Source organism: Nymphaea colorata, chromosome 13, assembly GCF_008831285.2.
Source record: "Nymphaea colorata isolate Beijing-Zhang1983 chromosome 13, ASM883128v2, whole genome shotgun sequence".
Taxonomy (NCBI): domain Eukaryota; kingdom Viridiplantae; phylum Streptophyta; class Magnoliopsida; order Nymphaeales; family Nymphaeaceae; genus Nymphaea; species Nymphaea colorata.
In genome coordinates this window covers 9,684,529-9,700,595 of record NC_045150.1, presented here as the reverse complement: position 1 = coordinate 9,700,595, position 16,067 = coordinate 9,684,529, and the positions used below count along the sequence as shown (strand labels likewise).

At 40.4% G+C, this 16,067-nt stretch overlaps 2 protein-coding genes across 4 annotated transcripts; both read left to right on the top strand.

The window, feature by feature from the left end:
- Window positions 1–239: 239 nt before the first annotated feature.
- Window positions 240–7,019, top strand: LOC116266753 (uncharacterized). 2 transcript variants are annotated; one of them, XM_031648076.2, is made up of 16 exons: window positions 240–458; window positions 1,973–2,094; window positions 2,187–2,275; window positions 2,362–2,400; window positions 2,915–3,008; window positions 3,480–3,522; window positions 3,608–3,708; window positions 3,829–3,893; window positions 4,121–4,617; window positions 4,698–4,785; window positions 4,861–4,989; window positions 5,212–5,780; window positions 5,875–6,010; window positions 6,104–6,166; window positions 6,250–6,384; window positions 6,499–7,019. In XM_031648076.2, the coding sequence occupies exons 1-16, from the start codon at window positions 253–255 to the stop codon at window positions 6,610–6,612; spliced, it is 2,490 nt and encodes an 829-aa protein (XP_031503936.1). In that variant the 5' UTR covers window positions 240–252; the 3' UTR covers window positions 6,613–7,019. The 2 variants fall into 2 exon arrangements, with proteins under 2 accessions (XP_031503936.1, XP_031503935.1); XM_031648075.2 differs by having other exon boundaries at window positions 3,468–3,522.
- A 242-nt stretch (window positions 7,020–7,261) lies between these two features.
- Window positions 7,262–15,024, top strand: LOC116266754 (F-box protein At5g52880). 2 transcript variants are annotated; one of them, XM_031648078.2, is made up of 7 exons: window positions 7,262–7,581; window positions 7,738–7,977; window positions 8,697–8,851; window positions 9,339–9,426; window positions 9,510–9,700; window positions 14,095–14,246; window positions 14,636–15,024. In XM_031648078.2, exons 2-7 carry the CDS (start codon window positions 7,802–7,804, stop codon window positions 14,774–14,776), a joined length of 903 nt encoding a protein of 300 aa, XP_031503938.1. In that variant the 5' UTR covers window positions 7,262–7,581; window positions 7,738–7,801; the 3' UTR covers window positions 14,777–15,024. The 2 variants fall into 2 exon arrangements, with proteins under 2 accessions (XP_031503938.1, XP_031503937.1); XM_031648077.2 differs by having other exon boundaries at window positions 7,262–7,619.
- Window positions 15,025–16,067: the final 1,043 nt, after the last annotated feature.

Sequence of the window (16,067 nt, the reverse complement as noted above, 5' to 3'; positions counted from 1 at the left end):
TTGATTCTCTTGCTCGGTCTCCATTGAGAGCCATTTTCTGGTAAAGTTGATCTGTATCGGGGTTTCTGATCGAGGAACCGGGGAGGGTTTCCGGGCAAATCCTGATTTCTGGCGACGATCTGGTATTTTCTTTTGCTTTTTGCAGATCATCGGTTTAGCCCCGGTGGGGGATCGCTCCGAGACTTTGTATGTTAAGACTAGGGGGATCTAAAGTCAAGTTTGGTAGGCCTCAGGCTTGGGATTCCGACGGGGATGGAGCAGAAACACATTCTCATGTCAGCCTTGAGCGTGGGGCTAGGCGTCGGCGTCGGTCTCGGATTGGCCTCGGGCCAGGTGGTTGGGAAGTGGGGCTCGCCTTCGTCCATTAATTCCGAGCAGATCGAGAAGGAGCTGCTTCGGCAGATCGTGGACGGGAAGAATAGCAAAGTGACGTTCGATGAGTTCCCGTACTATCTTAAGTAAGGAGAGCCTCTGTAGTAGTTGCATTGCGGTATTGGTAGTTTCACGCACCGTTGCAATGCACATAATTCCTATCTTCTTCGTTCATTCCATTGTTACAGATAGTCATTGCAGTAGACTAGTCCGGAAAGTGTGGTATAATGACTGTTTCTGTAGTTAGAGCGAAAGAATCAGCCATGGCAGGCAAAGATTCTTCTTTTTGAATTAATTACTTACATTTATAGAACTAGTTCTCCATTAGTCCAATTTCACTGTATTTTATACCCTAAAATCATGACACTGTAGTATTTATTTTCATCGTTGACTATCTCTACTATTTATAGTTTCTTTCTTCATGTTCTTAGATCATTGGTCTGATCTCCAAATTTTGGTGATCTAGAGGTTCATGCGAATAACTATCTAGAAAACAATCGCCATTGACGAGTTTTCTTTTGAAAAGAACGGAATGCTTCGTGGATATCGAGTAGTGGGGGCCTTTGGGTTGTTGAGATATAAGCCATGGGGAGTGCATATTCGTCTAGGAAAAGGAAGCGAGTCTTTTTCCAATTTTATGGTATTATTAAGTTATTGACTCGTCAATATGAGCACACAAGTCACATGTATATTCATGTTTACTATTGGTGGTTGACCATGAAAATAATGGCCATATTAGTGCCTGTTGGCCAATATGGGTAGGCCATTAACTCTTTCGCTGGAACCGACCGGAGGGTTGATCTCAAAGCCACATGAGATGGGGCAATAGAAATATCCTTCTCATGCATGACCTTATTGATGTGCATGCCGACATCAACAGGTCCAACTGGCTGGTCTTTCATCGACTGTGAGGGTCAAATGGTCACTGATCACATAGTGTCGACATATCTTAGAGCGCTTCCATGTGATCATCATCATATGTCCTCATGGCGTCGGCATTGTTCTCGCTTAATGTAGATGGCAATCACTATGCTTCAAACATATTTCATAATGATTAATGAAAGGCTTGTATTTTGGGATGTGTGCAGCGGTTCAGCCATTAATGTTGTTGTCTGATGCGGAACCATATTTTGAAATGTAAACGGTGGGGCTCCCAACAGATGTCACCTTATTCTTTTGTACTAAGTAGTATGGAGTCACTGAAGGCAGAAAACAGAGGATTTGGTTATTAGGTATATGACCAATACTTGTTTGGGATTGTTTACGCTCGTTAGTTGCGGTGCATGTTACAGGTGGTCTTCAGTTTAAAAGGGCACAATATGAAAACTCAACAATTTTGCATTAACATGCATGTCAAATTTTCCGTTGATAGTCATCTCTGCTTGTGAAAACTGCTTGCTTGGTAATAGCTTTGGATGTAACTAAACGGTGTATATCTGGAATTTCCGTAATGCTGCATGATTAACCTGTCATTGACTCATTGGTATTGGAATTTGGTATATTTTATTTTTTTAATCATGTATTCCACGCCTTAGTTAATTATTCATTTTTAGTTATTTAGTAGACCAAAATCTTAACGTGTTTACTTGCATGTCAACAGCGAGCAGACAAGGGTCTTATTGACAAGTGCTGCCTATGTACATCTAAAGCAGGCCGATTTTTCAAAGTATATGAGAAATCTTTCCCCAGCAAGTCGGGCTATTCTGCTATCTGGACCCGCTGGTATGTTATATGCATGTCATTTCGTCCTTTTCCAAATTTTGGTTTCTTCTCATATCATTCTTCATGTTGATTGAAGCTTTTTCCTCCTGCAGAGCTTTATCAACAAATGCTTGCGAAGGCTTTAGCTCATTATTTTGAGGCGAAGCTCTTACTACTTGATGTGATCGACTTCTCTCTAAAGGTAGGAACCAAAAATTTATAGTTTAATCATTTTTTAAGTTATTACTCGTTCGCAGCTGATAATAGAATGTCTTTTGTTAATTACAGATGCAGAGCAAATATGGCAGCAGCAGTAGTGGCAGTAATGTGAGTAATGTCGGGTTTGCCAAATCTCTTGACTTTTCCACCATTTATATACTCCCCAAATTCCCTGAAACTTCAAGTCATGCATGATTATGTAATCTGCGGAGTCAATGGTTGCTGCGTAGCAGCCATGTTTATGCTCTTCAAGCTTCTCTGGTTAAAAAACATTGAGTTACCTAGCTTGCTTAGGAGTTATAGTCGTGCTCACTGTCCACTCAATATCGACCTGATTATTTCGACATAAATTTGCGGTTGGAGAGAAGATTTTGATACGTCACCTCCTTAGTAATGTCAAACACTTGTTTTCCGGAAACCTGCATAGATTCATCTAGTATTCCTGATTAGCTTAGTTAAGCTCGACTAGACTAAGTCATTCACAAAAATGAACCTGGTCTTATACTTGAGCTTTGCTCGTTTATGCACTTGAAAAGCTTGTGCTTACAGGAGATGAGATGGGCTTCCATTTCAGTCAGTTATATCTTATTTTTTTCATACAACATTTCTCTTCTCCTTGCAGTCATTTCGGCGTTCCATCTCTGAGCTGACACTTGAGAGAATGTCAAATTTGTGGAATTCCTTCTCCGTTCTGCCATCTCGTGAGGAGACGAAAGGTACTTTCTTTCAGTCCTTTTATTCTTGCTCTAGGAATCACTCAACCACCATGCTAGACAACTTTTGTCTTTTCCACAGAGCCATGCAAAAGTTGCTGCAAAGTAAATGTATAGCCCCAACTATCTTGCTGTTAATGCGTCATCTGCATATAGTTTGTACTTTGTACTTATTGAAGTCATATAATAGATTTTCATGACCTCGTTGTGGCACTCAGTGCAACATACTTTTGCATCCACAACTGTAAGTGCAAAGAACATAAATAAAGTGCACAAACATCTCAAGGTTCCACTGTGTAATGTTTTTATCCGACAGATGAATTAATGTGCCCTCCAATCAATGGTTGTGTATACCAAAGCTGCTTGGATTATGACATATTTTAGATCATAGAATTTAAGATGATCCAATAGGGCTTTTAAGGACAAATTTGTTGAGCATTCTGGAACTGAACTTGCTTACAGGCTCTTTTGCAGGCATGTTACGCAGACAAAGTAGTGGCTTGGAACTGCGGTCGAGGTATATTTTTTATCACAGTTGCATTTTAGTTGTATTTAGTCCTGGCATGATTTTTGCTTATAAGTTCTTTAATTCTTCCTTCCAGAGATTCTGAAGGCATGCAAAGTAGTCCAACACTTAGAAGAAATGCCTCTGCTTCTTCAGACATCAGCAGTCTTGCATCCCAAGGTTCTCCTGCTAATCCAGGTAAGACCAACAGTACTTAGGCTGGTTTGTCCAAATTATGTCATACATTTATTTGTTTGCTATTTTATGTTGTACCGTTGTACGTTATCTCATGAATTCTTGTATCTTGCTGGCCTGTAGCTCCACTCAAGCGTACTAGCAGCTGGGCATTTGACGAGAAGGTTTTTATACAATCCCTTTACAAGGTAACACTCCAAATATTTGCCTTTAGATCTGAAATGCAGGTTGCATTTACAATAGTTTATCTTTATCAACCACACCATGCTTTATTTTCTTTTTCTCATTACTTTGTTTCCATTTATTTGCTCTTTTGGAAGTTATTATTCTTTTAATTGGCTAGCCGTATATGCTTGGTTTTTTTAATTATTGAGGTGTAGCTTTGTTAATTTCGAATTTTGATTATACTTGATAGGTTCTGGTGGCAGTCTCGAAAACAAAACCTGTTGTACTTTACATCAGAGATGTTGAGTGTGTTCTCCTTAGATCACAGAGGGTCTACTCCTTATTTCAGAAAATGTTGGATAAGCTCTCGGGATCTGTTCTTATTCTTGGCTCAAGAATTTTGGAGCCTGGTAATGATTGCGGGGAAGTGGGTGAGAAGTTATCTCTCTTATTTCCTTACAATATCGAGATTAGGCCACCCGAAGATGAGGGTCATCTTGTTAGTTGGAAGGCTCAATTGGAAGAAGACATGAAAATGATCCAATTTCAAGATAACAGGAACCACATTACAGAGGTCCTAGCCGCAAATGACCTTGACTGTGATGATCTTGGTTCTATCTGCGTTGCTGATACAATGGTTCTGAGTAATTACATAGAAGAGATAGTGGTTTCTGCTGTATCCTATCATCTAATGCACACCAAGGATCCTGAGTACAGAAACGGAAAGCTTGTTATCTCATCCAAGAGGTGAAAAAGGTTGCTTGTTTGTTTTGCTTGTTTTGATACCTTGTACTTGTCGTTTCACTCTTCACATCTTTGTTGATCAGTCTCTCTCATGGATTGAGTATATTCCAAGAAAGCAAGCTTGATGACAAAGACACTCTGAAAATGGAAGCAAATGCAGATGCCTCCAAGGTAGTTCTATTACATTGTGAGATAAATGAAACTTTCAACGAGAAATCTTTTGTACCCAACAAATTCTTCTTGCAGGGGAACGAGGAGGAAGATTCAGTGGCTTCTGTTAAGCCTGAAGCAAAAAGCGAATCATCAGCACCTGAAAACAAGGGTGAGGCAGAGAAGTCAGCTTCTGCAGCGAAGAAAGATGTTACTCCTGCTAAGGTACCTATTTCTCATGCTGTTATCCTGTTCTCATGAAAATTTGTTCCCTCAATTTTTTTACCCTATGGTTTACAAGTTGTGTTCTGTACTTAACCCCAACTGTACTTGTTAGATTTACTTGCATCTGCTTGAAGTTTAGACCATTAATTTCTGACCTCTGAATTTTTGGATAGTAATCCACTTTCTGTCCAGTCTCTCTTATTGCTTTGCATTTATGAACAGGAAGTTCCTCCTGATAATGAGTTTGAGAAGCGTATCAGGCCTGAAGTCATTCCTCCAAATGAAATTGGAGTAACATTTGAAGATATAGGTGCCCTTGATGATATAAAGGAGTCACTGCAGGAGCTGGTTATGCTTCCCCTTCGGAGACCTGACCTCTTCAAAGGAGGGTTGTTAAAGCCTTGCCGGGGTATACTACTATTTGGACCACCTGGGACTGGTAAAACCATGCTTGCCAAGGCGATAGCAAATGAAGCCAAAGCGAGCTTCATCAATGTCTCCATGTCCACCATCACCTCAAAGTGGTTTGGTGAAGATGAGAAAAACGTCAGAGCTCTCTTTTCTCTTGCTGCCAAGGTTTCTCCCACGATCATCTTTGTGGACGAGGTTGACAGCATGCTTGGGCAGAGGTCCAGAGTTGGCGAGCATGAAGCCATGCGCAAGATCAAGAATGAGTTCATGGCCCACTGGGATGGTCTTTTGACAAAGCCAGGTGAAAGGATCCTTGTTCTCGCTGCTACAAACAGGCCATTTGACCTTGATGAAGCAATTATCCGACGGTTTGAGCGCAGGTACATTTCATACTTCATAGACATGCATGAACCGCCCACACGTATGTATCAGTTCACTTACCGACCTAACTTACTCCAATGACCATCTATGCAGAATTATGGTTGGTTTACCAACAGCAGAAAACAGAGAGCAAATCTTGAAGACTCTCTTATCAAAGGAGAAAGTGGAAGAGCTCGACTACAAGGAACTTGCTACAATGACAGAAGGATACACCGGCAGTGATCTGAAGGTCAGTTGAAGTTGATACTAATGGTTTTTAGTAACAATTCCTAGATCTTTCTATCCTCTCTCAGAATTTCAGTATCTTCTGCATTTGGTACAGAATCTTTGTACAACCGCTGCATATCGTCCTGTTAGGGAGCTACTGCAGCAAGAATTGGCCAAGGTGAATAATTTATCGAGAATTTCTTAGTTTGACATCTTGCCTATTTTTGTGGCTCAAAGTCTTAAGACCACCACATCTGCTAGGAACGAAAGGCGAAATCTGAGGAAGAGGCAAACAAGACAACGGAAGAAGGTGAGACTTCTGAAGGGGATAAGGAAGAGCCACCAATTACACTCCGGCCTTTGACGATGGAAGACATGAGGTGGTCAAAGAATCAGGTGAGCCCCATCTTTTTAGTTGATTATAGTCCAACCCCACGGAACCTTCTGGCCTGTGAAGTTCAACATGGTTGTGGTTGGTAATTCCGCTTCGTTTTTTCTTTTCATACACAGGTGGCTGCAAGCTTTGCATCTGAAGGATCTGTAATGAATGAACTGAAGCAGTGGAATGACCTATATGGTGAGGGCGGTTCAAGGAAGAAGCAGCAACTCACATATTTCCTGTAGCATGGATAGAACGAATGAGTCGCTTCGGCTCCTTTCTGGCTACTCTTCTCTCGAAGGGTACACGTCTTCCACGGTTCGCTCGGAAGGGAAGTCTTGTAGACAACTGCAACTCCAAAGAAAGCTCGCTATTTTTGTGGGTCGCAGTCATTTGTGAAGATCCTATTGATTAGTAGAGGAGATTGAGAGGCTGTCCAAATTTTAGTGTATTGGTTCTCTTTCTTTCCCAAAAATTTTCGCGGTTTCATAATATATAGCTTCTGTACGTATTTTGCTTAGGGTGGTGGTTGTCTATTGCGTTTAGTAATAAAGGGTATGAAAAATTGGAGACCGGAGTCTCTATGTCCATGTATCAAAGTGTATCAACAAATGATAAATGAAGCTTGTGTGCTATATATTTTTCTTTTCTATTTTTTCCTCTACGAGTTATTTAAGTATTATTGTGCTTACAAGCAAAGCTTTGAGAGGTTAAATGTAAGCATGTTTTTGTTGTGAGTTTAAAAACTAAGCGCTTTTTTGTAGGAAAGACTTCCTTCAAACAAGCGATGATGATGAAGGGTAAAATCTCGAAAGGTAGCAGTTACGCGGTCATTATAAGCTATAATTGGGTGTTTTTTGTAATTCTCTAATATTATATCCATATCCTCCTTCGTTAACGTGTCCCGACCCTTCCTTTATGCCGCACCGCGAGGGTTAATACGGTGATTCAGAGCTTCAGACCCAAAACGAGGGCTATTGGAGGCCAGACAACTGCCGCCCTGCTTCCCAACGAGAACAGAGGAGATGCGGGCGAGGGGAGCAGCAGCAGCAGAATAGGAGAATTTTCCGAGAGGGATTTCTCTGTGTGAGGGTAGAGAATTTGCAGTTCTGTGCGGAGGGATTTCTCTATCTATTTGCGCGAGGCTTGGAGGCTGTAATCGAATCGGACATAAAAACTTCTTCAGAGGAAGGGAAAGCAAAAGAAAGATAAATGTAAATCCAATCCCTTTAAAATTGGAGAAATTGAGACAGTAAGAAAAGATGCTTGACATCCTTTCCTCTTCTTTCCCTCCTCATTCTCTTTTCCTCCTTTTCATTTTCTTTCCTTTCAATCCATTCCTTTTTCTCTCCTTTCCTCCATCCAAACAGGGCATAAGGAAAATCGTGGGGGAGGGAGGAGAGGAGGTTGTTGGACAGACTGCTGACTATACGGATGTTGGAGAGGTACAAGGGGATAGGGGTGAAGGACGGTCTGTCGAGAGGCGTCGACTACCCGTGGGCGTGCAAGGAGCTGTCCTTCATCCTTAGGGACGTCTTCCCCAATGCCTCCAAGCCCCTCCGAGAGCTCATCTTTCACGACACTCTCTCCGCTTTCCGCTTCCTTCCCCAGTATGTTCCTTCTCACCAATCATTATCTTCTCCTTCGTGTTCTCTCAAAGTGATGTTCGTCTATAGTTAATTTTGTTTAGGCTTTTTCAACTTCCTGAAACTAATTCGGAAGTTTAAGAGTAACGCGACACTGACCGGAAGAGCCTTTACATTTCGTGGGAAATGTTCCTATCCTCCTATAAAGGATTGCCTGTGGGAATTATAGATTGAGATAGTAAGTTGAACTCTACTTTCATTATCTGAGGCATGGGTTGTAGGTTTCCAAGATCGTTTCCTGTGCGTTTTATGCCATCTTTCTGCAAATGGTGACACCGGGAAAAGCTTTCCCACGTATCTAAGATCATCTTCCCTGAAGTTTGACAAGATGCAATTTCTGCATTACAGTTCTTTTGACGTTTACAACGAAGCAATTCGAAAGCCATGATGATGGTGAGAAAAGATTTTCCATTTTGAATCTACTGGCCACAAGAATTACGGTAGAGGTAGTTGATTTGATGGAAAGTTAGAAACGTCAGATACAATCTCTGATTATTGTTATCTGACCGTCTTAATTTTTTTTTCATAAATCAAAGGTTTTAAAGTTTGCTTTGCATTTGTTAGAAGAGGTGTAATGCTTTGTTTGTGGACTGTATCTGCTTTATTGCGTGTATTGATGTTAATAAGAGTCTGAAGTATCTTGTACTGTTTATATACTTTTTCTTATGAGCGATTTTTGCCAGAGTGCACACAAGCCGGGGAATATCATCAGCTAGCCTTCTTCTCCAAGCGGCAGAGGCAGTGTTGCCAAAGCAGAAAAGAGCATTAACTGCTAGTGAGTATAAACATGCGGTAGTTGCATGTAAAAGGCGTTCTAAACATCAGAATGATGAAGAAGGTAAATCGGAGTGTCCCTGACAGGAGCTCCTCATCCTGAACATGCTTGTTTATTCTATTTGGTTCATGTCTTCTCTATCTTCTTGTTGTTTCTATTCTGCCTTTTAACTATGATCCTATTTATTATTTCACTTTCTCTAATGATAATATCGATGGTTTTCTAGAGGAGGTAATCCCTCTTTCTAGCTCTCCTATTTGAAAAGCTCAGTTTCTTTGCATGTTTATTGCCATGCAATACAAGACCGAGTTTGAACTTGAGGAAATTTAGGCAATTGCTTCTTTTTCAATCTTCCTTATTTTTCCATTTTGTTGGCATGCCTGACACTGGAACAAATTTTAGCAATCACTTATTTTTCATGCTTCCTTATTTTGCCATATTGTTGGGATACCTTTCATGTTCTAGTTTTTCCCTGTGCTTTCAGTTCAATGCCCTTTGAAGTATTATGAAGTTCCTTTTGTGTGTTTTTTTTTTCTGGTGTTTATTTCAGGCCCATTGTCACTGCCTCACGATGTTCTTGTCCATATCTTCACCTTCCTTGATATACGGTCTCTGGCTACAGTTGGTTTAGTGTGCCAGTAATATCCTCATGCACAATGGTTCTTTATTTCAGTTCCAGTTTTTCTGGATGAGCATAATTCATCATTATGTTATTTTGAAGGTCTTGGTACTCTGCTGCAAATGAGGATAAATTATGGAAGGCACAATACAGTCTTCTTTTTGGAGACCATGAAAGGCTTCACGGAAGTAATGGACAAGGGATGTGTTCGTTGGACCAGCATCAAGATGAGAAATTAGTTCATCATACTGCAGATTTTGATTGGAAAGATGTTTTTAAGAAGGTATTTGTAGGTATGTGGACATGGTTCTTTAAATTAATAGTTTTATCTTTTACAAGACTTTAAGGTATTTGTAGGCACGTGGATGTGGTTTGACATCTGATATAGTTTAACTTTTACAAGCCTTTAAGTAGTTATTATTAATCTCGAAAGAAAACTGAATTTCGTTTCACACACGTTAATTCTGCTTTTTCTTATTGATGTAGCAAACTGTTTCTTTTGTATGTGAGTCATTGCAGCTTATTAAGTGTGCACCAAACAAATAAGAACTGAGCTAACCTGGCTGAGTTGCCCGCTGAGCCCATTCTGTTTTATATGTGTAATTGGGATAATGAATATATAATTCACACGTCTGACCTATGCAAAGCACTAGATCTATATGAGTTGCAAAACTGTCATGCTTCAAGTTACCGAGTAAATTGGCAGTTAGTCATTTGGGTACATATGGTTTCTTGGTTTGAATACTGAAAATGTGCCGTTCACTTAGTAGCTAAATTCTGCCCTAGGCTAAGTAGGTTGGTTGAGTCGGTTGTCAACTGACTACTGTTGTCAAACCAGCGACTAGTTGGTCAAAATAGTCAACTAGTGGTGGGACTCACGACTGGAGGGCTACTGAGTGGCGGAGGCACACGGTCCAGCTGCGGTCCTTGCTCCAAGATCCCAAGGCGTTGTTCTTCTTGAGGTCCTAGCAAGGTCGAGCACCAGGGCATGGTTGGGGTGCCTTCTAGGAGAGTAAGGAGAGAGGCGGGACATTGTTAGGGCACTGGGAGTGAGGATGGGGCTATATATATATATATATATATATATATATATATATATATATATATAGAGAGAGAGAGAGAGAGAGAGGACTAGACTCTCTTCTATCCGCCGAAGAGCTCCGATGCATCCCCGGGGACCCGGGGTCGCAATGATGAGAAGTAGGGCCTCCATCCAAGTTGGAGACCTCTGGTGCTTCGCCGGAGTTGCAGCTGGAGGACTGTCAGTAGAGTTGGTTGGACTAGCTTACTGTAGCTTGGAATTAAGACAAGAAATGAAGGACACAATGAAGAAATCTCTCAAAGGAGAGCGAAGACAATTAATTCAATACGCCGTTCAAAGATGACCCCTTACATTGTGCATGAGTTACGTTTATGGAAAAACTTGAAAAATAATAATTATACACAATTAAGCATATCAAATGAGAGAGAACTGATGCAGGAATTTCAACAAATAAAGAATGAGCACATCTTTAACTTTCACAAACAGAAAACAGTGGATGCTCTTCTTAACATGCACTCATCTTGCTTGAAGTTTAAGTTGGGCACCGACTAATAGCAAGCTAGAGCTCCTTCATGGACTAGTGTGCATATTTCTTGTCCTTCAAAAAGTAGACCGGTGGATATTCATGCATTTCTATGCAGGGATTTCAAGTTAGATGTGGTCCATGCATATTAAGCTATCCATGTGAACATGTCAAAAGTTGTAGGCATGTGCTTCTTCTTTTTCTTGCTTGAGCTTTTCTCCTTGGGCGTTATTAATTGCTTCTCCATAAGTGTTAGGCTGTCTTTTTTCCAATTGGGTGTAAGGGAAGCCATGAGTGTTGGTTGGAGGAAGAGGTCTCCTTATGCACGAGACTCTTTTGAGGGTCTTCATTAAATTGTGTCCAACAGGAAGTCAGCTTCAATTGAGCATGGGGTGGTGATATCCTTTCCCTTGCTATGCGCCGTGTATTCCTTTCCTTACTTAATATAGAAAAGTGAAACATTGTAAGCATGGAAGTCTTTCTTCTCTATACGAGCTATTCCTTTTTGGCTTCATTAATTGCTGCTCATAGCTCAACCTATCAGCTATTAGTTGACAATTACATTGCAAAAGGAAAGGGAATGGTAGAGAAGGTCTTCTTATTTATGCATGTGAATTAAGGAGCCTCTCTTCCAAGTGCAAGAGAGCATGTGTTTCGCTGAAGTCATCGAAGGTGGGCTCCTTCTCCTTCCTTACGGTTTCTCTCTTGGAAGATAATAATTGCGTTGCTCAGCCCTTCCTCCAATCATACGAGTTTTGCCAAAACAGTTGAGCAAGAGGCTTTGAAGAGTCAAGAATTGTAATTGTAGGCCTCTTTCCGTCTTGCTTGTTTTCTTTTGAGGTGTTTTTGATGAGCTGCTTACCCTACCACCAATCATATTCGTTCTCTTAAGGGTGTGCTGGTGGAGATACTTCTTTCTCTCCTTATGTGCACCAAGCTTGAGTAGGAGGCTTGGCCCATCACGTGCCACCTCACCTCTTTTAAAAGACCGGTTGATAGTATGCTCAAGATGAACATTTGGGTGGTATTTGGGAAGACATCTATTCTTTATCCCTTTATGAAGTAAGCTTAAGGAGGTGGTAATGCCTTGGTTTGTGCCTTCTCCATGATGGTCTTCAACCAATAGGAAACGAGATCACAAGGTATTGAATTTTCTCTTCTGCATGTCCCTCTTGGTTTGACTTGTGCTTTTGCTTCACCCACTAAGAGTTGAGCCCAACAAGGTGATGGTGGACAGTAATAAGTGCTTGGTCCAAAAGTGATCCATATTTAAGAGTAGTAAAGGAGGCAGACCTGGATTTGGATATTCACAAGTGAAACACTCCAATAACCATTCACCTAAATGCCCTCTGTCTTCTTGTATGTGTTGTAGAAGGTTGGAAGTACCATCAAAGGACATCATATTCATGGCACCCTGGTCTAGTTGGGAACTAGACCTACTGAAAGTCCTGTTGCATGGCGGGAAGCTCATTTGGGAAGCTACTGGAGTGATGCACTGAAATGATAGTGCTTGTTCTGCAGTTGGTGAGCAAGGATTGTCCGCATGCAGACTGCTAGATGAGTCTAAGTTAAGAAATGAGGTGGCACACATCTGTTGGGGCTGGATTTTGATCTCCGACTTGTTGTGCATGATTCCAGAAGCAAGAGAAAAAGAGGTGCTACTTCTGGTTCTATGTAGATTTGATGATGGCACTCCGAGGCAGACCTCTATCTGCAAGGGAAAAAAAATGGGGGGTTTATGAGGCTAATATGGTCATGGCTGGGATTGGTCACGGGCTCATATCAACTAGTCAGCCTACTCATTAGCAAACTCTGACATTATGCATTTTGTGTGTGTATTTTTGTGCATTATCAGCTTGGACAGACTAGTCCTGACTAGTCTTTTATAGTATTGAACTGTTTATGTCTCCCTTTTGATTTTGACAACTTACGTCGTTTGAATAAAAAACTTAAATTGTTGAAATATCAACACCCAACATCTTGTGGGAAAATCCAAAATCTTGTCCTTTTGACATTGTCATTAACAAGCTCACGAAAAATAATTGGAAAAAAAATTACACAGAAATGCAGTAGAAATACTGTAGGTAAAATTCTTTGTGTTTTTTGAAAAATTGCAGAAATTGTTGGAAAGCTGCAATCTTGGTGAGACACCATCCAGTGATGTGTTTTTCTGTAAAACTGCAATAATTGTAACACGATCAGTGGCACAATATTTTCTTATGGTTGATTGGGACTTGAGAGTCTTTCCATACTCCTTGTCCGGAAAATACAAGACAATAGTGTTAATGAGATATAAATGGATGATGCAGAATGTACTACCTGGCATAAACAAAGATTATCTCAAATTATATGAGGAAATGGAGGTGGCTTCTAGCTTGACAAGGACTCGACTTGGTAAGGAGCCTTGAGGGAGCTCAAGGAAAGCTTCTTCCCATTGTCAATCTGAGGAAACTACCCAAAAATGTGGGAGTCCTGAGGATTCAGGCATTCTCGGCTTACTTGTCATAACTCTGCGATGTAACCTTCAGCTTGAATTAACACTGTGGTCCTGCAAATGGAAGCAGGTTGAAAATTTTAAGACTGTTTTCAATGATAATTTCCCCTTGGCATTAGGACCGTTTCAGATTTTGCACTACAAGGTGTGTTTTTCCCATTTTCTTATATGTTTAAGAGCTGCAACATGGTGACCTCCTCCTTTCTCATGGGAGGATGTCTAAGATTCATAGGACTTGCTGTTTGGAAATATGAAACGTTGTAATGTATTTAGCAAACACACCTACATAAATTCAATATACTTGTCACTGGATCAATCAAATGAGCTTCTTGGTTGAGCTTTCCAGATGCTTTTTCTTTTCCCCCTTTTCCATGTCAAATATGAAGGACCTATACCATACCGTGTGGTGGAATTGGTGTTCCTGATCTGCTTAGTCTAGGTCACTTAGCTGGGAGGTCTTGTACTGTTTGATCCAGTGAATGCATGCCTGAACATGTACGGTTAACAGAACAAAAAAGGTTTCAACTTGAGTTGCTCTTGAACTTTGTAATTCTTTTCTTGTTTTCTATTTAGAATTATCTCCATCTGCTCCTTGTTACATGCTTCGGCCATTTTTTTGCAAATGCAGGCAAATCAGCTAGAAAGCTTGTGTCAAGCAGGGGATACTGTCCACAGTGCAAGTCAGTGATCTGGCTCAGCAACATAGCAAGGACTGGAATACATTGTGAATTGGATCTTGGAAGCCACCGGTCAAAAGTCAAGCCTATATCACCTAATCAGGTATGTGAAAAACCCCTTCGTGCTTTATGGAGATACATATCCTGAATTGATTTTTGTGGCTTCATGTCATTAGTAACACTGTAACAGTGCTACCAAATAGGTATAGGGAATGAATGTTAGTAGAGAAAACGGTATTTATATTATGGTTCTTGAAATAAATCACTTATTTTTAGGATTTTTGTGGTCGCATTCTTATAGTATTTCTCTATGTTTAATTAACAAAAAATTGTGTGAACTCTCTCTCTCTCTCTCTCTCTCTCTCATGCTCTAGAAGTTTCTTCAATGCATTGGTTGCTAGTTGCTACTCGACTCGATGTCATCATAGGATCTTCTTAATCATGGGGTTTGGTAGACGATGAATTGTTAAGGTAACTTTTTCCTTTTTCCAGGTTGTAGATTACCTCCTTGGGGAGTCCCTATCTGAAAGCTCATCTTCCGAGAGCGACGGTGATTCAGAAGAGACTCTCTTTGCAGATGTCAGACTGCCCAAGTTATGGGCCTACCCGAGGCACATTGCTGAGAGCTGGTAGCCCTTTGTCCTCGTCGATTTTTTGAAGAGGTTATATGTAAAATTGGTTATATACTTAGATTCTTTGCTAGTGAGTGGGGCGGAGAAGCTGCTGTATGCACCAGTGCAGCTTTGTGCTATTTCACCTGGGCACAATCCCAAGAAAATGGCCGTTGTGTTTACTGTATGTCTCTATGATTATCTATGATTGCTACTTTTTCCTTTGAAGTCCTTGAACAACCCAATACACCACGCAGCCACTTAGTTGCATTTTGGGTACTTCTAATCTGAAATCTTCTGGCCTTAATGGCTGATTCTGCCTTGTGGAGAGAGAATTGTTCTTTCAACATTAAATAAAGCCTCCAAAAGGTTGCTGGAGATAACAGTACAAGCAGCAAAGCTCATAATCCGTGACTTGGTGTTTTATTCAGGAATTCGTCTTGTTGCTCCAATCTTTGCTTTTTTGCCCTGCAAGTCGAGATTTGAATAACTCGTCTTTGAATGCTCCTTGACTTTGTAGAGTTGCAGTGGTTGGGAGTAGCTTGTTCCATTTTTCTCATGGCCCGCCCTAAAAAACGATGGTAGCACAATAGGATTCATTTGAGTTATCGCTTCTAATTGGAGACAGTTTCTATTTCTCAGCCCTTTGTTCTTTTCTGTTTTTACCACGAGACTGAGTAAATCGTGTTCTATTGAAAATGTTCATCTATCATACGCCTTATCAAGGACGTGGGTGGATTTGGGCCTTTCTCATAAACCCCACTTTTAAGTTCCGGAAGAAGGCTGAAGGTTAGAAACTTTTCGTGTTTAGTCACAAATGCCACTGATATTTGAGAACATGTCATTTTTATAATCAAAAGAGCATAAACTGTCTTCGAAGATACGTTCAAAATATCATCGAGAAAGTATTTCTCTTGATAATTTAGTACTTACATGTTTTCCCATTTTTGTATTTTAAAATTAATGTACTTTAAATATACGTTTTTGTTTCTGGTTAGTTAACTTTGAAACTATTTTGGTTTTTTTTTAATGTATTTCTAAAAAGACCTTGCTAATGAAATTGGGAGAGACTAATAGTTTGAAGCTTGAGGACTTGGTAAGTGTTGTGCATTAATAGTTGGTAGTTTAAGGAGTAGCACCTATAAAAATTGAAGTAGTGATCGGCCTTTCAACACTCTACTAGTTCAACAAGCTATGTTGTTTGAGACTTTTATAATAAAAAATGAGTCAATAGAGAAAAAGTCTGACACTCAGTTTTTGAAGGTAAATATACTGGAGACAAAGTACACCAAGATGCACTATTTGGACGGACA